This window comes from Chlamydotis macqueenii, chromosome 15, assembly GCF_036417535.1.
Source record: "Chlamydotis macqueenii isolate bChlMac1 chromosome 15, bChlMac1.mat, whole genome shotgun sequence".
Classification (NCBI taxonomy): domain Eukaryota; kingdom Metazoa; phylum Chordata; class Aves; order Otidiformes; family Otididae; genus Chlamydotis; species Chlamydotis macqueenii.
Window position 1 is genome coordinate 6,643,843 of NC_141570.1, and position 27,718 is coordinate 6,671,560.

The 27,718-nt window shown below is 41.2% G+C and overlaps 1 protein-coding gene across 2 annotated transcripts in view; it reads left to right on the forward strand.

The window, feature by feature from the left end:
- Positions 1 to 27,718, forward strand: part of PRKAR1B (protein kinase cAMP-dependent type I regulatory subunit beta) — a 100,118-nt gene that overhangs the window by 50,954 nt on the left and 21,446 nt on the right. For both annotated transcript variants that reach the window (XM_086760019.1, XM_086760018.1), the window contains exons 5-8: positions 4,727 to 4,788; positions 5,543 to 5,589; positions 14,213 to 14,371; positions 24,413 to 24,473. In XM_086760019.1, coding sequence (XP_086616145.1) covers positions 4,727 to 4,788; positions 5,543 to 5,589; positions 14,213 to 14,371; positions 24,413 to 24,473 — 329 coding nt within the window. The remainder of the gene's footprint in view (positions 1 to 4,726; positions 4,789 to 5,542; positions 5,590 to 14,212; positions 14,372 to 24,412; positions 24,474 to 27,718) is intronic.

The window sequence follows — 27,718 nt, forward strand, 5'->3', positions numbered from 1 at the left end:
CATATTTATTTTGCAATCACTGTGATAGACTCTTTGCTGCTCTAAATAACTGCAGGTTCATTGGTTCCAGGGGAGTTTTCCTTCCTTGCATGAAAAGGGAACCGGCCCAGCCTGGACAGGTGGGCAGAAGTCATTGCAGACGACAGACAGCAGAGGATCAGCCTCTGTGGTTTCAGGTCTGGTTGCAGTTGTTTGCAATTCTCCTGTACACTCACAGAAGACACTTTATGTGTTAAAACTTGCTGCGAGCCTTTGATATCTTTGACCTTTTTAAAAAAGTCTTTTAAAATTTTATATTCCCCAAGAAGACAGATGGTATTTTTTTGATTGAATAGATAGAGATTTCATGTCTAAACGCATTTCTTGGTTTCACTTTGTTGGACTTGTTAACTACTCTCTGTATGTTCTGTGTTGCTCACTATCTTTTCTTGTCATTTGTTTTTGAATGATACTATCCAAAAGTTACAAAAAATTAAATGTGCAGAAATTCCCCTGGAAAACATCTGTAATGTCCTGATAGTGTCTCCCTTTGGATCCAGATGTGGATATTCGGGTACATACAGTCCCACTTGCAACATTTCCAAGCCAAAAATTGCCCTTGATACCTTCTGATCGGAACAAATGTTTGACTCCAGGTGCCATGAGTAACCTGATACAGATCCTCTGGAAGTCGGTAGGGAAGCTGTGAAAAAACGGCAAAGCCTGTCAAAAGGAGAGGGTGACAGAGAGCCCTCCAAGCGCTGATGCTGAGCCTGGGACACACTGGGGGCCGTGCATCTCTCTTGGTTGCAGTCTCATGAAACAACAGCTGAAATACCAGAACTGGTGCCCTATTTTATTCTTCCACCACCTGAGTAAGTCATCTGGAAACAGGGCAAATGATCCATTTTCAAGAAAATAAGGAAATCCCTCTGAGCGGTTCTCATTTACAGCACAATCATAAAAATCCTGGCAAAAAATCAAACCCCTTCCATATCAATGCAGCGCGCAGCATTGCTAGCACGGCCGGTGTCAGCAGTTCAATAGCTGGTGCAGGGGCAGAAGACAGAGGCTGCTGTGTTCTTGGTGCTGCAGCTCAGACAGAAGATGAAATCATGGCAGTTCAACATTTGGTGAAGACTTAACTACTGATTTTCTGGCTGTGTGTTTATGCTGGAATAAAACCTGCTTGTGCTTGCAAAAAACGGTGGTTGTTAGGAATGCATATGCGTGTGTTTGACCCTAATTATTTAACAAAACCTCCAAACCTAGGAAATACAACTACCTACTTTTGCAGAGCTGTAGGAAAACATAGTTACAATCTTTGCTTGGTGGTGGGATGGTTGCAGCACAGTATTTGTAACGGCAGATTTTTTATTCAAAAGGGATTTTGAGTGCCTTATAAACGAGTGCAGGGTACAGGAAAAAAAGAACAGGCCATATTTTTGGCCTTGGCTGTATTGTTTATGCCTTTAGCAAGTGCCACTTCTTAATTTATTCAGTATTTAAAGCTTGTTTTCTCTATGTGGTAGAGACCCAGGACACATGGCTGAAACTGAATGTGGAGCATCCGACGTTTGTTGGGGATATGGAAAATATGTCTGTTTATTGTAGTTTCAGATTTTTGCATGGATCAGGAGCCAATTTTTCATATTTTCAAAGTATTTTGGTATATTGATCCTTGTGACATTTTTTTTTGTTTATTTCAGACACTGAGGATAAAGGCTGCAAGAGAAATTTCCAAACAGATTCTACACTTAGTCTGAATTAAATCAAAAACCAGATTTCGTACAGGGACCTTAAGCATTTGGTATCTTTGGGAGATGATAATTTCCAGAATGATGATTTTCTTTGGTGGTATTCTGAATGTCCCAGTTCTTGTGTGCCATACTTGCAGGTTGAAAAACTTGGAGGCTGATCCGTATCATCTGAGATCAGAGTCTGTTTAATGAATCTCAAATTCAGCATCCAAAAGCAGAAACACTCCGACTCATTAATCACTGTGAGAGATCTTGGCCTAACCTATCAATAAAGAGCAATAGTTCCCTAGTAGAAAAGAAATATGATGATATGTTTCCAGCGACAGTCATGATATTATTGGTCACTTATATTTATTTATCAAAGATACGCCCTTGATTCTCTTTGGACTAATAAATCAACATCACCATGACTCTGGGTACCTTGTGTGTCTGTCTGTTCATATGTACTTTAGACTAATGACATGTCCTTCAAAGGTCTCTTAAAAATCCAAGTCTTGGTCTAATAAGATTAAGACTTTACTGAAACACATCATATATGGGGTGCTAGAATATTTATATTAATATCCTGCTACACTGCTGCACAGCAGAATATTAGTGTAAAGCTGCTGTTGCTGCTAATAGACTTTGGGTTCATTACACCATCAGCTGAAAGTTTTAGTCTGTGAGTTTTAAAGAGGGTTTTTTTTTTTGATAAAACTAAAAGGTGGTGTAGAAATAAAATGTGGAACATTTTGGAGAAGGGCACAGTGCTATACATAATTTATTGGGCACTGTTTGTACAGTCAATTGTTAAGTTATAAATAAAATACAGCCTTAAAAAAAGATGAAAGGGTGAAACTGTGGGTAGTTATTTCCTCTGTATTTCTATTAAAAAAAAATGTTTCCAAGTTTGTTGAAGCAGTCAGATTTTGATTTGGTTATTGATACTCATAGTGTTGTGCCTATTTTTGGATGTATCACATTGAAAACTTTCTTCTCTGCCACGCAGAGCGCCTTTTCTTCCCGTTAATCTTCTGCAGGCTGCAGGACTGTTCTCAAAGCTTGGTGAGGTGCCCAGGCACAGCCAAGGGGAAACCACAGGGAAGCAAATGAGCCTCTGTCATACTGAATTTCCAGGTCCCAGAGCTGCTGAAGAACAGCCTGACTTGCCTAATTGGCATAAGGTCCCTCAGTGGCTGTTCCAACTCGGCACCTACTGTGGTGGCAGTTTCCCCCATCCCATCTTGAACCTCAGCTCCCATTTCTTTTAGGTGGAGGGTGCCACGGGCTGGCACAGGAACCAGCTCCACAGCCTGCACCAGACAGATGCTTTCTGCCAACAGAGAAGTCCCTTGAACTGGAGGAGTGCTGAACCCATTTAAGATCACTAAAAATGAGTTTAGTGGATTTAAGAATACAGTCCGTATGCTTTTCAGACTTTACATTGGTGCTCAGAAGGAGATGAGAAAGAGGTTTCTCTTTAGAGCCTCTGAGCAGGTTTTTTATCCGTGGTGGAGATATTTCCTGAAAGTGAGTAGGAATAGCATAGGGTGGGCCTGATGAAACAACAGGGGTAAAACACATGATTTTGTTATAGGTCAGGGGCTAAGCATCCCTTGCAGGTGCTGCAGAGCAGTGGGAGGTGCCGGATTTGAAATCTCCCGGTTCTTCTACAAGTGGTGCTGACGCAGAACTGCGGCACTGAGCAACAACATTCTGTCTGCTGAGGAGGAAAGACATGACCAATTTGAACTCAGGAATGAAACATTTCCTAGAACTGAGCCTGAATACAGTCTGGAACAGTTGAACAGGAAATAAGTTAATAATGGCATTTTACAGTATGCATTTCCCTTATAAGGCATCGAAATGTAGCATGGGTTTGTTTGCTGATCTTCTGGCTGTTTGGATGAAAATTTTAGGTTTCTTCACTGTTTGCACTCTGTTACGACTGTGATGGCCTTGCTCCGTTCCAGGCTGAAGTGTTGCATCTCGCCGCTGTCATCGGTCCCTGGATGGACCATTCCTAGATCAGGCCAGGGAAGAGACTAGTTAACAATTCCTCCGTGCTGCCTTTTGTTTGTGTCGGGGAGCTGTTTCCTTTAGTCCTTGAGACTGGTGCGTAGGAAGGGGAAGAGAGGTGGGGAGCGCCCATCTCAGTGCTTTTCATGCTTCGGAAAATAAGTTCCCCAAAATCTGATGTGGGGAAAGGAAGCCCTGGCTCCACGGAGCCTGCTGTCTCCCTCAATAAACAAAGGACTGGATTTGGGCAAGTTGCCCAAAGTGTTGGTGCAGGGTGCGTTCCCGTCCTCACTGCTCTGCCTGGCCTTTTAAGGATATGTGACAGTCTGCTGGATCCTGCAGTAAGGTGTGTAATTCAGCGATGATTAATGAGCACAAGGCTCTTCTGCAGCTTCGATGTTTCTGTTGCGTTGGTCAAATTCTCTTCTCACGAGTAACCCACTCAGATTTTCAGTTTGGCCTCTTCTGCAGTGAGTGCAATCTCTTGCCAGCTCTTATGCTACGTTAATTTAGAGCCATCTACCTTTCCAAATGTGCTCTGTGTTGTGGAACAGGTTTTGCTTGTAAATGCGAGGCCAGATGTTCAGAAGAGGAGAGCTCCCGTTTAGGCATCTAGCAATTACTGCTGTGACACATACCGATTGCGGCCGAAAAGCTGAGCTCTGTCTGCTTGGACAATAAAATACTCAGGCTGGCTAGTCTGTGCAGTGCTATAAGAAGTGGGCTGTATGCATATAATTCAGGAGTTCTTTCAAAATAGTATGGACTGAATCATGGTCTCACTTAGTTTTAAACCACAGCTTGCGCCTAACTAGTTATTTTGATTTCTTTCCAAGGAGAGGCTCATTTTCCAGTTACAACTTACATTTTCCTTTTCTTTTTTTGCAAAATCTGTTAATGAAGGCTGAATGAAGCAATGGAGGTAGGTCTACTGACTGGATAAGAAATAGGTCCCATTCATTAATAAATGTTTCTTTTTTTTTTTCCAGTGACATATTCGATGCCATGTTCCCCGTCACACACATCGCAGGAGAAACAGTCATACAACAGGGTAATTCTTCCTTTCATTTTTTCCCTTGTATGTTTGCTAAGATTGTACAATTCACATCTTTCTATTTGAGATTTCACCCTCTTTGCTTAATGGGAAGAAGAACTGTATTCCAAAAGCATCCGAGTGTGCAGCCATGTCGTAAGTTCATGGATGCAGGTCCCTTGCTACACGTGCAGAGGTCTTCTACAAAACCGCACTGATAGATCTCCAGGTTTTCAAAGTGCTACAGTTAAATGTAGATAAATAGCACTTCAAATTCAAATGTTCATTCCTTAGCTGAAGATAGTCAGGAAGTAAACCACAGCTTAGAGTGCATAAGGGTAGCACAGGCTAGCTGAGAGTAATTAGAGATGGAAAATATTTTTATGGTTGTTGGGAATATTCAGCACCTCATTGTGTTGTATCGTAGTTATCACACTTGGCAACTTACCTGCGTGCCTGCAGCATGTTGTGGAGGACTTCATTACCCTTGGGCTATATTAAAGCCTCCTGTGTGTTTACTCTGAATGAAGTGTTGATTCACTCAAAAGAGATAAATTAATGCCATTGAAAGATACTAATAGGAAGAAACCATAGCGATATTTTGATTTATGAAGGCAAATAGGCAAGGATATTTCAGAAAATTAAGCTCTGTGTAGATAATCTGGAGTACAAACCTGTGCAAATATGTACAGGATTAAATATGGGGACAGGAAATTATTGAGTAGTTTAGGAGACCTTCAGGAAACGATTACCTTTTGTATTTTGCTTCCAGGTGATGAAGGAGACAACTTCTATGTGATTGACCAAGGCGAGGTGGACGTAAGTACACTTTTAGAGTGTAATATTTAGTTTGAAGCGACATAATGAAATTGTATGCGCTGGCACACAGCTTGACCCAGCCATGTTCTGTCTCTTTTCTTCTGGAAATAGATTGCACAGGATTGGTCTCATTACCTTGCTTTTGTTGTGTTAAGTGATTTGTGCATAATTTTATACTTGTCATGTTTTACATACTAGCTTATTTGTCCATTCCAAGCAGGAAAATATAGTATCAAAACTAAGCAAATGACATTATCTTCAGAACCCTAACCACACCTGGAGGTGCGCAGTCTCTGGCAGAGCAGGCCACCATGCTGGAATGCACCCGAGGGTTGAGATCAACCATAAGGAAAATATTTTCTTTAATCAGTTAGCTTAGCTCATGTGTTATTTTTTTTCCCCAAATTGAGATACAGCCTCAGGCAGCGAGTTTCATCTTAGAAACCTTAATTTGCTTTTAAAATTAGGTCCAAATATACGAACAATGCAGCATATTAATAAAGCAAGGATTATTATAAGTGTAAAGTGATCTGTTAGACCACAAAATGTTTACAGGAGTATGCCGTGGTTTCATCAGCAAGGCTTTGAAAAGGAGCTTCTTTCTGAACCTGCCTTCCACATCATAATCTATTCACCTCTTATCATTTTTATTATTTTTACCCATATCCTTTTCAGTTTTGCTACAAGTTCCTCATTTGACTGAATTTTCTGCACACATCTTATGTATCCGCAGTTGTTGGATAGGGCAGGCTTGCTCATTAGCAACCTTGCTCTTCAGATGCCCAGATGGGTTTTGTTTGGCATATTTAAAGAAGAAAGTGATTTATTTTAAATCCAGGCAGGAGGCATACAGTTATTTTAGTGAAAGTTTTTTTTTTTTTTTAGCAGTCTGTTTGTGTTAGGAGACCATCTAATTGGTATTGTTGGGAATTGAGAAACCTCACATGCTGCCTCTGCCTCTGGAAGCTGCTCCTCAGGAAATCCGTCTGAGTCACTGTTCCTATCAGGCATACCTTTCAATAGCAAACATTGCCACATCCACAGGGCCAGAAAATAAAAGAGCAATATTTATAGAACAGTGCTAAAATTTAGTTTAAAAATAATTGGTTAGGGCCTGATACAGAGCTTAATGATTTCACTGGCTTTGAATCAGACCCACAAACATAGGCAAATGCACATATTGAAGTTGTAGATTAATCCTGTTTAAAAATAATTTGTCCTCGCTGATAACCTTTAGGAAAGCTTTCTTCAGCGTTTGGCTCAGAGATAGTGAGGGACTGAATGACATCAGAAATTAATTAATTACTTGCAAAAAAGGTGATCTTCCATATGCACATATTGCTCTTACAAAGCAGTGACAAAATGGGGAAAATAAATGTCCAGGGCCGAGACAGCTTTGTGTCTACTTGTAAAACCATTGCACAAAGTGGTTTGGGCATTTTCTGTAATGACACATGACCAAGGTGGCTGTGGCTCTGCAAATACTGAGGACTTGTTTAGAGCACCAGTTGCTGCATTTTCTGTCGGGTAAGACGGCATCGTAGTTTCCTTCCCAGGTTTATCCTGGCATCACTTCCGAAACACCTTTACTGCATCACGTTAGTTGTGTATCAGAGGTTCTCCCTGTTTTTATGGAAAGTTGAAATCCCTTTATAAATAATCTTGATCACAAATGGCTCAAGAAGAGACGTGTCCAGAGCATTTTTCATTGATGATTTCTTGAGTTCATGAAAGTCTTTTGCAGATAATCTTACATTTCCCAGAACAATTCAGGGACCTGTGAGGCTTCTGAGATAGATAGAATTTGGTGTAAAATTTGAAAAACTGCCACAGTGACTAAATGGCCTCAGTGCCACTGCATTGCAATTACATGCAGGCTTTTAAGCTATATAGATGTTTTTAAACATTTTATCCCAGACCCCTGATTTGACAAGCTAAGCACCAGTCCTCCTTTAAGCACATGAGCAATTGTGTCGAATTCAGTGGACTCGCTGTTTTGCTAAACAACGAGCACAGGGCACAGCTTTGTTTTACACTGTTAGAGTTGAAGGCAGAAGTTTTCTTTATATTCTGGGCAGTTTGCAGTCCTTCAGTCAGTTATGTGTGATATAGGATATATATTTTTCCTGCCTTGTTTTTGAGATTTGCAACAGCAGATTTTCTATGGAATGAATGAAATAACTGGGTTTCTTCAAGTAGATTGCACCTTCAATTTCGTGAGCATTCTCAATCCCTTCCCCTCTAATTGCCAAAATTAGCCTATAGCTGCTGGGACAGATCAAAATGGAGAGATCCACAATAATGTTGACCTGACACTTCTCAAACACATACATGGACAGTTTTCTGACATGACCTGTGGGAAAAATGCATCCTAACAAGACTTAGGAGATGTCATTTGGACTGAGTTTATTCCAGGGACAACCAAAGCTCCTGACCCTCTAAGTCTTGTGAAACTCTTCTGTGACTGGCTCTCATGCTGTCCCACTTCAGCATCCCCCTTCCTTCATCCTGCTGCACCCTACCACTGCTCTCCCCATCTCCTCAGGTGGGTGCTCTCTCCTTCCTAAGCTTTTCCTATATCATCAGCCAAAACGCACACTGAACTCCACAGCAAAATACTGTGGAAGGCACAAGAAACGTTAGTTTATCCAGGAGCAAGTTGCAGCTACACCCTGGTAGATACAGAGGTTATCTACATTAACTGCCTTCCCTGGGAAGGTGCAGGGAAGTGAGCCCCTTCTGCCCCCGCAGCGTAAAGCCTGTACCAAGGCAGTCAGTGCCGAGGAACTTGCACCTGTGTAGGGCAGCAACTCCCGGACCCCGTGGGTGTGTACTATCACACTGTATATAGTGCTCTCCAGAAAAGAGTTCTTCCACTTTCTGGGCAGCAGTGCTAAAATCCTTGTTGTCTGAAGGAAACCCAGACCGCTAGTAAGCGAGCTGCAGTTCATTTAAGCCTTGCCAGATACTTTTTTTTGGCATGCTTCCACGCTTCTCTAAGAAAAAAAAGCGATTTGGAGAGTAGACAATTGACCCCGAGACTTAAAGCCTCAAGCCATTTTCTGCCTAGTTCAGCTGGTGTTGGCGTACGCATGGAGGCTTTTAACCCCTGGCCAGGCTCTCTGCCTTCATCGTTTCCCTGATCTGCACAGAAGTGGCGGGTGTACCAGGGCTGGTGGATTCAAGGAGCAATTTACTCTGAGAACATCGTGACAGATAAGCACCTACATTTTCCATACACATGCAAAGATACACGTAAAGGAGGTTGCAATTGCTATCATAAAATTCCCATCCTCTGCAAGAAAGTCATGGCAAAACGGAAAAGAAAAAAAATCTATCAACCAGGCAACAAAAACCAAACAGAAACTACCAAGAAAGACAGAGTAACAAAATCTGTGTGTGGTGGTTTGAGTTTTAAAAACTGCACCATTTAAAAGTAATTTAGCGTTAGAGTTTTGGCTTAAGCACCCCAAAGACTAAGTAAGAGCATTCTAATATTTTCCCTTAAAAATAATCTGAGTCAAATAGAAGTACAATAAAATATTTTAAAATATAATAACCCTTTATCCTCAACTCTTACACTTTCTTAGGGTATAAACAAGCCGTGTTAGCACAGAATAAAGTATCTGTACGTTTCCTTCTTGGTATTACTATGGACAGCCAAAGAAGACGCAATACCCTTCTGCTGGCAAGCACACTCAACAGGGACTGTGAGCCAAGGGAGAAGGGCACAAATTTTCATTCATAAAAGAAAGATTTTTAGAAATCAGGCAGAGGTAGGTTTTGGAGAACGCGGGGTTTTCCTCTCATATAGTGTGTACTACAAACCAGGAATACTTTGATCAAAGCTGACGTTGGATGGGAAAGGACATGATGGCATTATCAGTTGCAGTCTTCCTCCTTAGCGATTCAGGGTTGAAGAAAATTGTTAACTCATGACCAGGCCCTGCAGATGGATAAAGTTGGTAGATGATGGCGTGAGATTTGAAGTCTTAGAGGTCAATTGTCTACCAGAAGCTTTTCTGCTCAGACAAATATGAACTATGCCAAAAAGTAGCTGGCAGAGCTTAAATTATAGTTTCCAGTAAAGATGTTGAAAGTACCTGCTAAAGTATGTGTCTTGCAAAAATCTCTAATCCATATTTCTAAATATAAAAATGACTTCCTGTTTATTATTTTAATCTTATAACCTCACATTTTTTACTTTAAAAAGCACTGTCAACTACCCTTTTAAAACAGATGTATTTTTTTTAGACTCAACAACTTCCTATTCTATTTAGTGTCACAGCAACTTTCTCTACAGTCATTCTCAGGTTTTCTTCTTGTAAAACAACAGCAGTCAAACTACAGTATGGTGAAAATCCAAATGAAAACTTTTCAGTATTTTTTCTTAAATAGGTTCTGTATTTACTGATAAATCTACATGTGGAGCTAATCATGAATATTGTGGATGGTAGATAAGATTATCCTTTCACTGTAGGTCAAATCTTGAAGACCATATTTGTATATGCAAACTGGCTAATTTGTATATACAAAGATGAAAATTACATGGTGGTTTGTGTGAGAATACTATTGGATTTTAAAAATAGCTGTATTTTATGGTTAGCTTCCATAGATTGCTTTTAGTTTGAATTCTTCTGTCATTAATGATCTTTCTAATTTCAGAAGGATGCTTTTTGAAATTTGAAACAGCACTTTTTTAAGTTTGGAGTTTTTGAATTTTTAAGGATTCTCAAGGCAGTCTCCAAGTTCATGTATTTATATTTAAGAAAAGTAAATTTGTACTACAAATAAAGCACTGGCTTTATCTGAGAAAACTACCCACATATAAATACCCTTCATGTCTAAGACTTGCTTATTTTTCTAAGAATAAATAAATTTCATCTTCATTTTTGGACAAAAAATATTAAGGCTTGACAAGACACAAAGAACAAATTATTGCAAACAGATCCACGGGAGGAGATTTAAGATCTAAAAGTTGCAATGCCTGGAACAAATTAGATTGTCCACATAGATCGCAAAGTGGCAGTAAAAAAAAATGCCAAAAGTTAACTTGAAATCAGCAATACAAAATTAAAGGTAAATTCACTCCAATGAAGCTCAGAGATAGATGTTCATATCCTGCCTTCAGAGTAAAATTACTGCTCGTGGTAGGGTTACTCTCTGCTTCTCTAGACAACATGAAGATGAGTGAGGCCAAGATGCATTCCTATTGCATTGAGCACTGTGTGACTCATTGCATTTTCTCTCGCAGTTGGTGCCTATGTATATTGTAGCCCATGAAGAAAGGAACCGCTGATACTCACAGGAGATTTTTCCCATTTGCCTCTTAAAAAAATAACGAAATGAACCAAGTTGTGTGATTTTCAAGACCACATAAATTGCAGTGCTCACACTACATGATGGAGAACAATAGAAATCTAAAGTACTTTTGATCGTCTTGGTCCCATTTGAGCATCTGCAGTTCTACGTTCCTCTTCAGCTGCATGAAAGAGGAAGGTTCCAGCTATTGCAGAGCTCTGACTGGCAGGTCAAGTACCACTTAGGAATAATTCACTTATATACTCACCACTTGGGTGAGAGTTCACAAATGCCTAAACCTGCCTGAGCCAAAACCTCAGCCCAGCATTTTTTAGGATAAAGGAGATAATCTGAGCTGCTGCCATATAACATTGGCTTTCATAAGCTGTTCTGAGCCTAAAATAGCTTTACTTCCCACACCTTACAAACAGAGCTACTTTCCTTTCGACTTCTTTTTTAAAAAATCTATTTTAAAGGGATTCACCGTGGAGCTGAACTCTCTGTTAAAGGGCAGAATGGCTTTGTCAGGTGCCATCAAGGAACTTTAACTTCATCATGAAGACAAAAGTTTATTGTTGACTTAGATCTTTGTGGAGACTGAAGTGCAATGGTTTTCCTCCTAGAAAACAACAGTTATTCTCAAGCCGTTTTCTGTTTTGGAGAGTGATATTGGAAATGGCATTTTTATTGGGGAGTGAATGCTGGGCCCAAAGACTGTCAGATCAGTGATTTGGTTTCACTGCAGAGTACTTTAAACCTGACACCCTTAGGGTGGAGGAATGGCTAGTTGCATGAACTGTTTACAGACGAGATGTCAAACATGTTTTTGGGAGTCTTGTCGAGTAAGACAGCAAAATTAAAGAGGCCTTAGAGCAGTTTAATAGTAGCCACTCTTTATAACAACCGCGCAACAGTAAATGTCCATCCCTCACTTGCTCTGCCTTGAGTTTTAGCAGTGTAATTCCCCTCTCTGGGCTGCAGTCGTATCATGCATACTGCTTTAACAAGAACTGTCATCATACTGCTTAAAAAAATATCTGTTGGAATGAGTTTATTTCCCGCTTATAATTCAGACCCTTCTGCAATAACAAAACCTCTGCTTTTCCACAAAAGAGCATATATAAACACGTGTATTTTTGGTGTGCTGAAACAGAGTCAAGGGTGCAGTTGACATTCAGGATGTGGTCCAAATCTCATTGAGATTCTTAGATTTTCCCCATCGTGCCTGAGACTTTTTATGGAGGACATGAGTTACTGTCCTGGAGCACGTCCTGGGTCAGTCTGGGGAAATCCCCACAGTAAGGCAGTATCCCTACATGCAAATACACATCTGGACAAATTTGCAATGGATTAATTAAGTTAAAAAATTTTCATAGATTTTCATTATGTTACAAGCCTTTCAGAATCCTAATTTCATTCATCCATTTCTCCTACTTGTCCCACACAAAAAGATCCAGGAGCCACAGTATTACCTGCTTGTTTCATCAGGAAAGTGCTTGGGTTTACTTGGCTTTTTTAAAACTTCTTTTTTTTTTTTTTTGCTTTCATTTTTTTTTCAACATGAGAAGAATCAAAAGTTCAGTGTTCTGTGAGATTTTCTTTCTGTGGTGAGTGTAAAAGTTTGAAAGGAAACACTGCTGCTATTCTCTTGTGTGATATTCTCCTGTGTGACATTCATTCTGTCGTGAGAAGAAATGAAGCTACAAACAGCCTTTGTGGCTTGAGCTCTTTCTTGGCAGTCTGCTACCACCTGCCTGTTTGGGATTATTTTTACCCTTTATTTCAGCCCCTTGATCCTCAAATGCTCCAGGAGCACCAAGAGCCACAACATTGCCTGGAGCTCAGCAGTGATGAGGTCTCTTGATCAGCTGAACTACTTCGTGGCCTCATCCATCTCCTACTGAACCAACATTTCACTGACCTCAGTAGGAGCTGGATCAGATCTTAATTGAATATTGGGCAGATAACTTGGGATTGATTCCAGTTGTAGCTTGTAATATGCTTTATGATTTTCATCGTAAAATGAAGACAGAAGTAAAATTAATACTGACAGTTTGTTGAATTTTTAACCCAGCTCATTTATTTTGGTCATCATCTTTTCTCATGCCTAGTTTGAACGCAGCTCTAATTCATATTTTTTTTAAAAACCTGCAAGTTTTTTTACTCAGTAATTGGTAATAGGTTATGGTCTTTTCCTTTGCCATAGTTTTCTGCTTAAGATGGGAATACCTGCATATCTTCTTCATATTATTTTTCTTCACAGAGCTTCCAAACAAATGAAATTCGTTCTGGTTGATTTCTGCTGTTATCAGTCTGTAGCAGGTTGGGATATATTCTGCAGTGGGTAATTGCACATAGCCTTTCCTGCCTCTAAACTCAGACACATTAGAGTTTGAAGAATGAAAAGTTAGAGAATGAAAAGAGTTTATTGTGTAGGTTTACAGCAGCAAGCCTGCAAGGAAGCTGCAGAATACACAATCCATACCAGTCTTTGAATGCGCTATTATGTCTCAGGAGCTGGTCTGTCCATGAATGGTGAGGCGAACGCAGCCCAGGGAAAAGCACCTGCACGAGTCCCCCTTTCTCAGGTGGAGGTTCTACATAGCACTCAAGTGTAGGAATTGTGCTTGAATTAGACGTCATCTAGGAAAAATACTGTGACAGCGGTATCAATCCATACTGTGTTATCTGAATAGGCTGTGGGTCAAATACTGCTTCACAAGATCTGTGGAGCTGATGTTACAAACGAAGGGTAGTTCTGCATATGGCCTCTCAAGTCCAAAGCACTTAAAGAGAGCTCAATAAGTATATTAAAATGGTTATTGGAGGCACTAGGCTTAGGGAAGAAAAAAAAATGTTCCATTTCAAAAGATGTTTCCCTGTTTTGACTGGTTTTCATTTCATGGCCATGGTGCTTTTCAGCAAATCTCATTACACATATCAACAAATCTCCTTCCTTTCAAGTTTGACAGTGTTAATAAAAAGCCAAAGTTGTGACAGTTCTGCTTGTTGACTGTCTGAGCCTTGAACACAAGAGGGAAAACACGATGCCAGTTAACCATGGGAGCTGAAAACTCAGAGAGTAAATACAGTCATTGTACTGAAGCAAGACGACTTGAAATTCTGTCCACAAAGAGGGTTGTTGCCCTCTTTGGGGACCAACTGTGGAAACTGTTACGCTTTTGTTTTCCTTCTGTGTCCCCAGTGTTGATGATTAGAAAGGAAATTACTAATAGCTTTGTAGGTAACTGACAGTAGGAGAAAAACTGCAACTAAATCCTGAAACTGGCTTTGCTTCTTTTTTTGTCTTGTGCTGGGGTAGGTTTATGTCAATGGGGAGTGGGTCACCAGCATCGGAGAAGGAGGCAGCTTCGGGGAACTGGCACTGATCTATGGAACACCTCGGGCTGCCACCGTCAAGGCCAAGACAGATCTCAAGCTCTGGGGCATTGACAGAGACAGCTACAGACGCATTTTAATGGTAAGTTTATGGAGAAGGGCTTGTTTATGGGCTTGGTATTTTTAATGTTCTTTTGTAGCGTCAGCACTTCTGTTCTGTGTTCAGAGTACATGGATGATAGACGGCTGTGCGGTCTGTGTTTCTGCGTACAAGAGAGGACGTGACAATAACATTGGGTAACTACATTACGTGAACTGAAGGAAAAGGGGAGAAGATTCAGCAGAAAGTCACTGAATCAGAAATACAATTGAATAACATTATGTGTAACTATTATACATGAATGAAAACCTCAGGAGGCCTCCGTTACCCACTGAAGCTATGCAATCCTCTCCTTCTCACCGTGAACCTCAAAATGTCTTTCAGCACTCCCCCTTACCTGTGAAGTCTTTGTCTGAACTTGCATTATACTCTTAAAGGCAGGCAATACAAGGTAAAACCAGCTCAACTGAAAAAAAAAAAAAAGTCTTGATTGGACTGTGCCCTCCATCTTCGTTAGCCAGCATGCAGCCATACGTATCATAGGATGATGGCTGCAGAGTCCCTGCTAATGATTCATTGCTCTGCTTCTTTCAAACTCCCTCATCTCTGCAGCAAAGCTCAGCAGACTTTCTGGGCACCTGGGGTGTGTGCTAGCTTGTGAATTTGCTGTTGGTTCTTGAGTGGTGAGTTTATAATGGAAACTTTGACAGATAATTAACTTAGCAATGTCGTAACTTTTTTTTATGAGGTTGTTTCCGATGTCCATGTGCATATCTTCCTTCCCCATAAAATATTCCTTTCTTTTTGATAATTAACAGGCATAACTCTATGTAAAGCTTCTATCTCAATAGGACTTGTCTCTAAAAGCTGCGTTGTTTCATTCTGATCTGAAGGGAATTACACTGTGCTCGCAGAATAATAAAGGAGTGTGCATTTTGAGATCATCTATGTTTCCAGTGGATGTCATGGATAACAGAAAGATTAGCAGAAGGATTGAGTAGATTTTACACTTAAATGATTAGTTCTTAAGCAACACAGTGTAAGAGTCATCTTTATTTATACTGTGTGATGACTGCTGGATGTCTGTATGAAGCATTTCTGTTTTTTACCCTGTATTTCATGAGCTGAGTTCTGTATCACATAAACGAACATCACACTGACATATCGCACTGACATCTAGGAAAGTACATCTGATGGAAATTTACTCTATCCCAAAATACTCAGCCTGATCACTCTAAGACAAAACGGAGAAATAATGATGAGAAGCATACTGTCTTCTCTCTTGTGGATAAGCAGGATGAATAGTTTTTTAATGCTTCCTAGTGCAAGGAAACAGGCAGTAACTGAAACCTTTCTGCAAGGTATTTCTGAAACATAGAGCAGGAGAATTTCCTAAAAGATTTAGGAGGCACATTCAACTCGTTTGTCCCCTGTCCTACAGGGATGCAGTGGAGGGGTGTCTGGGATAACTGCTGCGACGAACACGCATGCTGCAAGGAAGAATCCAAGGTATAAAAGAAAAGGAATGTAGGAGGGAAATAAATGTCAGGACAGGCCCCATATTCCTTGGCTTTTTAAGCATAACTTTTTACAGCTGCCTGTAACCTTGCTGCTAAAGCATTGATGAGACAGATTCACAGGCCTTGGAGCCTAGAGGCAATTTCAGTTTAAGTGTCGATGAAAACAGTGGTACCTAACATCATCCAACCCTGTGAGCTTTCAGGTTTGGTCGTATGTCCGTTATCATCTGATAACAGCCTTCAGAAAATGAATATTTGATGCAGAGACAGGATTTTACTAAAAGGTTTTAAAGTCCCAAGTGGAAAAGATCGTGTTTTTAATGCTAGCTGTAGCAATACATACCACTTGAGTATTATGGATGTACTTCTATTTGATTCTAGTGTAGTGCTAAGTGCTTTTCAAATTAATTTACATATTCTCTGAACCCGTGACTGCTGTACCTTACATAGCAAGCTCAGTTTCTGCAGTTGATGAGACCTTTTACTTAACATGGAGGTTTTTTCTCTCCCTCTCACTCTTCTTGTGTTTTTTTTTACAGTTGGGGACACTAAAAATTGGTGGTCTGTTGCATTACATTAGATACCCAGACAGTGTAATTATAATATTCCCAATACTAGGAAATATTTCAGGTAGCGTGATGGACAGTTTTAGTGCTGTCCCTGGTGAATGCAATTTACCCATGCAGACTACACGAATTCTGTCATCTTTCATTTATTTGTAGGTGCAGAGTGGATAATTTCTTTCCTGTAGATGAAATGAGACACCTGTCTTTGTGCATTTGTGTGAGGGCAGGTTACAGTGGCTCTCTGCACATTTCCTCAAGCCCAAGAATTAATTACATTGTGTTTCAGTGGCTGCATTTCATACCTGAAGCTAACTCCACCATTACACAGCTGGTTTTGCCGTACTCGGTTTCAGGATGAGGTAGTAGCTGCCTTTCAAGTCCCAGAAACATGGTTTCCTGCCATTTAGCCTCTAACCTTATGTTTTTAGAAAGCTGCTGGATATTTTGGATGTAGAAATGCTTCTGCCTTTAAATAAGAGGTAGCAATGCTCAGGATATCTTTTGAAATATATCGTTTAAGATTATTTTAAAACTGAGGGAGCATTTTTTTTCTTTTTTATTTTCTGTTTGCAAATACTTTTGTCCAAGAGATCAACGACCTTTTTCTCCCAAAGATATAAGTTTTTTCTGTAGTCAGAAAAAGCCCCTCCATAACCTGAGTTTTTTCTTTCATCTGCATTCCTTCCCAGCCTCATGTTTTCTCACTCTAGTGTTGACATTTTAGTCAAGTTGTAAATATTTATTTGCAAATCATGCTTTCAGATCCACACTTGCCAAAAAGATTTCATCCTGTCATGAGACACTTGACTCTCTACCTCATTTCTCCTTGCAGGCTCTGTTTTGGTTCTTTGCTTCGCATTCGCTAATTTATAGTTTTTATTTCTGCTCAGTGTCATTTTCCCCGCTTATGTGTCTCATTGATTCTGGCTGGTTTATGGCATGAATAAAATGCATCTCAGGAGGTTGGGGAGTTGGGGTTTTCCTTTTTTTTTGGATGGACAAAGCCTGATGCTAAAGCTTCCTGCTGGTTTTTAGTTACACTTGTCATCCATTTATTATTTAACCTGTCCCAAAAGAAGTTTCTTAGAACAGATATATTTCTTTATATTTCATTGTCTCAGCTTAAATATCCTGATGTCCTGAAGGTCACATTCAAGTTTGTTTTAGCAGCTGTGATGATTGTAGATGTTGGGATAGTTATTTTTGTTAGGATTTGCAGTGAAGTTGCTTGGCTTTCACTGCAGTCCTTGACAGAATATTGTACCGTGAAATTCATTGTACTATGTGGATTACAAAAAAAACACTTCAGCAAGTTCCCTTCTCGGTACACTCACAAATTATCTGTCCATCTGTGTGTTCCATTTATGTCATAAAATTATCTGTGCTCAGTTGCATACTTTTCACTCTGTTGCAAAATTTTTTATGTCTATATTCTCTGTGTGTGCACACAAGCACACACACACATTTATGTATCTATTCTATATTTATTTACTCACATGCTTCTGGGAGAGATGCAAGGGAATTTTTTACCATAGCATTCTCATGTAATTCAGCTGCTGAAATGTTGCCACTCTCTTCTTTGCAATTGGGATTCAAGAGCATCATGGAGAGGGGAACATCCCAGGGTAGTACAATATTTGTATTCTAAATATAGCAAATACCACAAATACCAGAGAAGCTAATGTCTGTATCCCAACATCAGACTGATCCCCTAGACAATTCAGTTCCCAGACTGAGGAAATTTGAAGTATTAATTTCTTGTAATTTCTTCTTTAAAGCGGCTTGATTCAGGATTATTCAACTATCCTGTAGTTCCCATGGTCCAGGATACCTGGCTCTGAGAGCAGAGTTGCATGGGATGCCATACTTTTTGCCTATTTGGCAAACTTTGCTCACAGAAATTGAGTTGCAATATTGGGATCTAAGTCATGACAAACCAAGGTTAGTCAGTTCCTAATGTTATGCCTCATTTTATTTATACTATTTTGGCTTTGTTTCACCATCTTTTCACACCTTTGAAGCTGAGAACAAGTTCTTGAACAAGTGCCTTTTTCCTCTCGGACAAAGTAAGTCAGCAGGACTTCATGTTTCCCTAAAACGTAGGTTGTATGGTGGCCAAGACATAAAGTGAATCCGAAGCTTGCAATCCATCCAACATCTATGCAGTGTAGCACTGGGATCTTGCGTGCCATTTTGTTTTCATGGCCAGTATTCACGGTGACTCTTTCTTTCATGCTCCTGTAAGAATGTACACCCAAAGCATCGTTCAGTATCAGGTTTACACAGGGATTCAACAGGGCTGGAGCAGTCCAGAAGGCCATTCTGGCACCTTCTGCCAGCATCACTCTTATTTGAAACCTGAGCCATTTGTTTGGCTTCTTACTGAAGGTGGGGATTTCTAGGAAGGACTCGATAACTCTAACCAGCCCATTTGCACACCTGAGAAAATGGAGCAAGAAAGAAGACATGAAGAGTGCTGGAGGGATAAAGCAAAGAGATAAGCAGAGGGGAGGAAACACAGAGACTGAATTGGAGGAGTGGGAAGAAAAAATGGAAGAAAATAGGGAAACTGAAGAAGGGGCAGTTGGAAAAGAGATGCAACAGTCCTATTCAACAAGACCTGTTTTAATCTCTGGGGCACTCATTTTTCCTAGCTTGTGTATTGCTTAAGCTAAGCCTAGGGCTTGCTACATTTTTCAGTGTCCTAAAACTGGGTTTGAGCTCTTTTTTGGGTGGATTTGGGAAATGCAAGTGATCTCGTTTCTCCTTGGGACCATTTCAGGGAGGAGCACTGCAGCTGAGCATATTAACGAGTCTTCGCAGTTAGTAGGAACCACTGTCTTTAAGAAGATGAGCTTGTGCATAACTGCTCAGAACTGGGGAAAAACTGAACAAAAGAAAGCGGGGAGAGGGAGAGCAGCAACTATTGAAATAAGATATTAATAGATTAGAAAAAGCAGAATTAATAAAGACTTTTTAAATATGCCATCAAGAACCCTGCCAGTGCAGAATTATTAATGTACATTTACTATTGTTTTTATCTGGCTCAAGCAGTAAGATTTCTACTGCTTCCCTTGGGAAACTATTCTGCAAGAGAATAATTCCTGAGTTGGGAAAACTTTTTTGATACTCATCTTAAATTAGATTTTCTTAATTTTCTCCTATTACTTTGAGTTATGTCAAGTTATGCTGTACTAAATTGCCCTCTCTTTCTGTCTTATATCTGTAGATGATTATCACTGTCTACTTAAAACCCTTGCAACAATGGATGCCAGCTATGAGCACGACATACCCATGATCCCAGCATTGAGCTGACCTATACAGGCTGAATTTGTTTTGCTCCTTCCTTCCCAGCTCTCCCCAACTGTTTTAGCGTTTCTTCAGGCTCTGTTTGGTTTGTGAGCACTTTTCTGGAGAAGAGGTACCCCAGCAGAGTGTAACACACCAGGCGCCGTTACATTCCAGCCATGGAGATGAAGCCTCTCAACTTCATTCCTGGATGATGTCTTTGAGTATACAGACCAAAATAGCCTTGGCTGTATTCTTGTTGCAGTCTGATATTGCAGACTGGGTCTCACCTACTGTCTGTACATCTCTTCCAGCTTTACAACTTTCCAGTCTTCTTCCATTTGTCAAATATCTGTGCTTTGGATTTTTTTTCTTTGTATTTCTTAGCTGTATTTTCCAAACAGAAGCTCATTCTATTATTTTCTACTCCTATTTCTGATGTCTCTAGGTTTGTTCCTGTTGTTTTCCTCTCCTGGCAAGCTTTCATAGTATCTCCTAGTCTGCAGATATCATTACTGTCTGATTTGTTGCTGCTTCTAGAAGATCTATGAAAATATTGCATACGAACAGACTCAGCACATGTCCCTGGGAAAGCGCTGGTTGACACTTCTGCAGAAATTACTTGAGGGGTAGTAGAAGAGGTTATGATGGTGTTCATACTCATGGCCTCACCAATCTGGGGAAAGTGACTGGACCAAATACAAAAAGGACAGCAGGAGTCAGAGGTGACATTGTACCTGTGGGAGGGGATGAAAGGGAAATATTAGGCTGATCAAGGAAAGTGGGAGGTAGGCATGTTCTCTTTCTGTTTCATGGGGAGGAAAAGGTGATTAATACCAATGGAAATAAGCACATGCTTTGGTTGTTTACAAGATTTCTACTGCTGTGTTTCTTTAGCTTATATTAGAGTAGCATTCTCTCAAAATCTCATGAAAGCTTGAGCAGGAAAACACATTCAAGTGAAAACAATGTGCATGAGGGTGAGCCAAGCTTCTCCTTCCTGGCAGAGAAATTGGCATCTGGTTGTGCCGATTGGTATCCAGCCTCGTGTGCTCTGAGCATGCAGAGCAGCTTCTGTGCCTGCCCGGGCACCCTTAGGTGAAGCTCTGCTGTTGGGTGGCTCCTGCCACCCTGGAGGCTGTTGTTTGTCTCCTCCAGGAGAGATGAAGGGTTGGATGGAGCCATCCTGCAGGTTAAGGCATGAGCCATCACTTGGGGCACCTTGGGTTTCAGTGCATGTGCTAGGAAATGGGATTGCTAAGCCTCAACTGCTAATTTTTCCCTAGGCTTTTGTTCTCCCTTACCTTTGTCTCTGGTTTCACTCTGAGACGGATATTTGCACTACGTGGAGTCCCACTGAGGTTCAAGATACTATCACAATACAAAAAATGATAGTAGCACATTAAATTAATTCTTTCCACTTCAGTTTTGCTTTTGCACTTGTCTCACAGTGAAGTCTGTACCGCTGCCCTGGCTTAGTTTAGCCAGGACATAACACACCCTTTTTCCCGTAGGAAGTGATGGGCTCTTGCTCTCTGGGCCAAGCGGGATGCCTGCAATTCTTACCTTCCTGGGTCTTGTCTGCATCTCTAAATACTCAAAGCTGTGGTCAGGCATCACTTCTAGCTACTGATTACTGCTTCTTAAAATTCATCTGTGTCCACAAGTCACTTAAAAAGCATTTTCCACATCTGTCCCTGGGTGCCCCAGCCCATCAAACTAAACCACCAATCTGGTTTTCCACAGCTGTCAATTTTGCTGGTCTCATATCCACTCGATTGCAGGGAGGAAAGAACAACTGCGCAGTGTCCAGTTTTCCATTCTTTGTCTTGCAGCGAGCTGTCAGGATCTGGCGTGGTTTGCAGAGCCTCCTCCGTTTGAAGTTCATTTTTTTTTTCTTTCTGGCACTTCAAATGCTCTTGGGGGCCTCTGAGGTTGAGAACCAGGTTTGTCAGACGGAGAGGTCAGACAGGGGTTACCGATGCTATCGCTGAGAAGTGAACTGTCATCACTAGACTTGGAAATTATAAACGGGGTGCGGAGGGGGAGACCTCGGTAGCTGGTGCTGCTGCTGATCCAGAGATACCGGGGAAGAGTGGCAGCTCCTGATGGGGCTGTGGCTGTTTCAGAGCAGGTGTGGCCCCAGGAGAGGGGTGCAAATGGGAGCTGTCCCCAGAAGAGAGCACTCAGCAGCTTCTGCTGATGCCAACGCCTGTTGATGTTGGCGGAAGGATTCCTGCTGCTTTGGTGGCTGTTGGATCCAGTCCCACCTGCACAATAAGTGTAGGAAGAGGGACAGTGTTTAATTCTTACTTATATCATTGCTCTTGAGTACTCTAGCCTTTCCCATTTTCATGCTTTCATACATTTCTGAATGCTTTGACAGTGGAGGGTAAAACGTTTCTTCTCCTTTTCCTTTGTCTATCCCCACTTTCTGCCGCTGCTTCCAGCATTCACCAGTGCTCACCTGGAGTGGGAGGAATAGAGAAGTGGCTTTTTCTGTGGCAGACGCTGACATTTCCTTCTGTCTTCTCTGCCCAGCCTATGAGTAAATACCATCTTTATTTCCCTGTCGTAGTTCAGCCCTGATCAGGACCAGACTACGCAGTCTCTCTCTCACTCCCCCTACCTTCTGAGAGAACAGGGAAATAAAATATAAGGAAAAACGGCTCGAGGTTTGAGATAAGGACGGAGAAATCCTTAAAGTTACTGTCACGGGCAAAACAGACTCGACTTGGGGAAAACTATTCATTTATTATTACAAACAGCAGGATAATGAGACAGAAAACAAGATAACCTCCATCCACCCCTCCCTCTTCCCAAGCTTAACATTATCTCTACTACCTTCCCCCCGCCCCCGAGCGGCACAGGGGGGAAGAGGGAATGGGGGTTGCAGTCAGTTCATCATACGTTGTTTCACGCCGCTGCTTCATGGTTGGGGGAAGAACTCCTCACATTCCTCCCCTGCTCCAGCGTGGGTCCCTCCCACGGGCCACAGTCCTTCGTGGAACTGCTCCGGCGTGGGTCATCTCTTCCACGGGTGCAGTCCCTCTAGAACAGCTGTCCCAGCGGGGCCTCCACGGGCCACAGCTGCCTTCAGGCATCCACCTCCCCCGGTACGGGGTCCTTCACGGGCTGCAGGTGGATCTCTGCCCCTCTGTGGACCTCCATGGGCTGCAGGGGGACAACCTGCTCCACCATGGTCGGCACCACAGGCTGCAGGGGAATCTTGGCCAGGAGCTGCATTACTCCTCCCCCTCCTTCTGAACTGACCTTGGCGTCTGCAGCCGTTCCTCACAACAGGCTGGTAGATGTCTCTCAGGATCTTTTTTACATCTCATTCACTTCTCATCTCCTCTCCACTTCTTGCAGCCGGGCTGGACCGAGTCGGGCCCAGTCGGCTGCCTGGCGAGAGGCCAGAGGGTGAGGCCTGCAAGGCCCATGAGGCCTGCGCCTCCCCCTCTGCGCCTCTGCCCCCACTCAGCTTCTTCACATCTTCTCTTCTCTCTTTTTTTTTTTCTGTTTTCCCCTTCTTAAATACGTTATCGCAGAGGTGTTATCACGGGACATTCTGCTACCAATCGGCTCGGCCTTGGCCAGCAGCGGGTCCGCCCTAGGCCTGGCCGAGTCCACTAAACAAAGGGGAGCGACTTCTAGCAGTTTCCTACAGAAGCTACCACCTTAGGCCCCCCCTCACTAACAAAACCACGACATTCCCCCTTCTTCAGAAGATGAGTGTATCATCTTTATGCTGTACTCCTGCCTTGTAGATTTGACTGGCAGCCTTCGACATCCGCGGGGAAGCTCAGGCAGAAACGATGTGGGCTGTCATATAACAGTGTGGAGTAAGCTGCACAGTATCGAGGAAGACCCTGGAGTTCCTCTTGAGTACCTGGGAAGGTTTTCAAGTCATTTGTGTCACTGCAGGAGGAGTTAAGGATGAATTAATTATTTTTGTATTGGTAAAACTGCATCGTATTTATTCATACCTGAATCTCCTTCAAAAATGCTGGAATGGCTGCTTACACTTTCTGTCTGTGGTGATCAAACACTGTGTAAGCAGAAGGTTTCTCAGTAATTTATCACACAATAAAATCTTAATAGAGTGGAATAGCTGTGCTGGTGGCTGCGTATACATTGATGGATGGTCTGCTCCAAAATGCTTAAGTCTTCTTAAAATAACGATATGAACAGGTTGCTCAGCAGTAACAATACATGCAACACTACAGAACGTAAGCCAGGCTTACAGATAAACATTCTTGGCATTAAAGAGGTTTTAACCTAAAAGGATGGGACCTGTGGGGGGAACACTTTAAGTTTTATCCTTCTTCATAATTGTAAATTGCCTTCTAGCAGGGCCCCATTGGTAACAAGATACATATTGAATTAGCTAAACAGTTAATTAATGAAGCTCTGGCTTTAAAATGAGTGCCTGTAAATAATGGATACAATTCATCCACGGTGTCCAGTAACACCAGTGAAGTCAGTGAAATTACACCAGGATTGAATATGATTCCTTCTTTCTTTGCTTATCAGGAATACAACTTGCCCAGACATTTTATTGGGAAACGTTTGCCTGAGGCTGTTTATACTGGCTGTGCTTAAGATTTGGAAGAGGAGGGGAAAAAAAAATAGCAGCTGTAGGAAGAAATCACAAAAATACTTTGTGCAATGTTCTACCTCTTTTTTTCTCTCTCCTTTAATAACAGGGCAGCACACTGAGAAAGCGGAAGATGTATGAAGAATTCCTGAGCAAGGTCTCCATTTTGGGTCAGTTGCCCTTTGGACTTGCGTGTTCATTCCTCTGTTATACGTGTTGGCAGAATGAATTTGGGTCTTTGATGGTGTGATGAAAGCAAGAGTGGTCAAACAGAAGGTCTTATGGTTGCGTCGTTTCCAAAGGAATGAGAGTGTAAAGAGCCCTTTTTAGGACTTGTTTTCCTCATTCTTTAATATGCCCTGAACATTTGTTTGAAGGGCAAATCATGTGCTGGTAACCTTTTGGTAGGTGCTGTTGCAGTAGAGATATATGGATAGAGCAGAAAGCAGTACAGGGATATTAATTTGTCGTAAGGTCTACTTACATCCTTCCAGATGACAGGTGAGAAGCTTTTTGCTGTGGGAATACTGTATTTATGTGCACTAAACAAACTAACCTCACAAATCAAAATGGGCTGATTTTTTTTTTCTTCTGTATATTTTACAGCCCCTGTCTCACATTCTTAAAACATCTGTTTAGCTTCTCGTCTTTGGATTTTGTTTCCCTTTGATTAATGTGATAGCCAGGAAATTTGGACATGTTCTTGATGGCCTTCAGTAGGAAAAACAACAAACCCATAATGCCTGACCAATCAATCACTATTAGGAGAACAAAAGCTTCTAATAAGGAGGACAGCGTTAGGCAGTACAATGAAATGTTGATGCTGTAGGAGAAACATCATGTTTCTGCGGGGGCTATTTTGAAAAACAAAACACAGTACAAGATTAATTTGCTATATAATTAACATATTTATATTTCTATTTAAACAATTTTATTTCATGTTTATGGTATTCCTCTACCATTTGTGCTTATTTAGCTGAAATGTGAGTGTGTACTTGAACTTCTGAGAGGTGCCATGCATGAAATTTTCAATTACATTTGTATGCTTAAAGGAAGGCCAAGCATGTTGCTTACTTATTAATGAAATTTTCATCATTTAAATGCCTTATTTTATGCTTAATTTAAATCTTCCTAAATTAAGAGCACAAATTGTACCAAATTACAATAAGTATTTAAAGCAAAAAGGATCTCTGCACCTGCACTAATGAGAAGCAATTACAACAATGAGACATCTCAAAACCATTTCAGAGTAGGAAGGTTATTCAAAGATGCGCTTCCTTAAACATGTGGTTTGCAATATAATTATATCCTAGGTTGTAGTATGGCTTTTCAATCTCAGTAAAAAATGAGGAAGGACTTCAAGATTTGAACCTTTTTTAAGTACGGAAAAGCACCAGACAACGCATCATTTCAGGAGCATGAAGAATTTAGGTGTAATGTGTAAGGATCTATTTCACATGTTTAAAAAGTGGATGACAGCTGGGAAACAGAAAGATGTTTTAGAAATCTCAACACAGCACTGAGAAGTCAACTTCACTTCATGCCTTAATGTGGCCAGAAGTTGGTGATTTCGTGGTGGAAAAAGGTCTACCAGCTTCTTACATATTTTTTCAAGGCTTGCTGTAAAACTGTAAGAATTTTTTTTTTTTCAAAATCTCAGGGTTTTTTGGATTATTAGTAGCAGCTTCTCATGAACAAGTGCTTACATTATACAAGATCTGAGAAAATCAAAATCTTTCTTCTGGATTTTAATTAAATGTAAACCCATTAATTGATATGTACAATTTAGAAATTGCAAAAAATTGCACATGATCTACTTTATCTGATGCTTAACTTTACCTCTGCAGCTTTAGGAGTTTTACCATGTACAATCTTCTATATAATGTTATGTTTGCACAAACCATTAAGCAATGTATCTGTAGTGGTACAATTCCCTTAGACAAAAGAGAGACGCTTCGTGACTACAGCTAGAATTAGTTCTGAATTCTTCATAAAGCCAACTGAAGAAGAAGTTTCAAAAACTCTTTCTTTTCATTGTTAATTACAGAGTTCTTTAAAAAAAAAAAAGAAAAAGCCTACTCTAGTCTGTAGGAAAGAGTTTTATGCTTATTTTTAGTCAAACAGAGCACTTTTTGAATGATGCATTGACAACATGGGCTTGGTCTTTGATATTAATGCTTCTGCAGCAAAAGCCACAAATACACCAGGAGAGTGCATTAGTGATTGTAGGTGGGGAAAATATTAGAAATAATCGTTTCCCAAATAGCGACAGAAAGTGGCATAAAAACATGAAGACTTATGTGTGTCAGGCATCTCAAAACTCACCTTTGGTGCATTGATCACTTCGACCTGGTTTTGTTACCAGACTCAGTGTGCACTTCTGAGCTCAGCCAAAAGCCTTTTTAACTTTTAAGTTTTCACCCTCACACAATACTTCTAATCAATATTTTGAACAAAATGGGAAAACTAGAGTCTGAGAGAACGGCCCAGATAGAATCCTGGTGTCAGGTGCTGTGTCTTGACTTAACCATAGTTCAATAATCCATAATAAGTAAGAATCAGCAGAGCTCTAGTACATGAATTTTAGCCCAGCTTTTTGAGGCAGTGAAGTTTATATCATTGTATTATCTGTTTCTTTTAATAACTTTTAAACCTGTCACTTCTTTCAGTCAAATCTGGTAAAAGTACAGAAGTTCAAGTACAACTCAGTGTTTTGAATTCTCATGCAAATAGGTGCAGGAGAGAGACGCAGGTTGGCACCCCTCCTCTCCCCAAGGGCAGGACGGGTAAAATTCATCCCTTGGCAAACGCAGGAGGAGGAAGGCAGTGGGACAGCGAGCAGCCCTGGTCAAGCCGCTGTGCAGGCTGTCTTTCGCCATGTAGGTGTCACAGGGGATTTGCGGCAGCTGCAGGTGGGTGATAGGAGACAAAGGCACAGGAACCGGGCTGTATTTGCTCCATTGCTCATAAAACAGATGGTTAATATTTTCATAGTGAAGTTTACTTTGAAGTTTTATAACTTTTCTCTTTTAAGTGGGGGAATTAAAAGAAAAACACTTTGTAAGCCATCCCACTGGCAAATGAAATAGACGTGTCACTTCAAGCATCCGTACTGAGCCGCTGGTCCCACTGCCACCCATGCTACCAGAGTCTTGCCCTTGGCTTCACTGGTGCATGGTCTCACCCACGGGGAAAGAGTCATCTTTTGGTCAGGCACCTTTGCATCACTTATCTAGCTGGCCATCAGTCACCAGCTGAGAGCAACTCTGAGGAAAAGACTTGTCCTGATATCTGCTGCGAGATGTGGTAAGAGAGGATCTCAGCGCTCCCATATCGCTGGTATCTCCAAACAGCTCCTAGACTGCTCCAATCTGCTGCAGCATCAGGGCAGCACAGATCAGATCGCAGGCGTAGG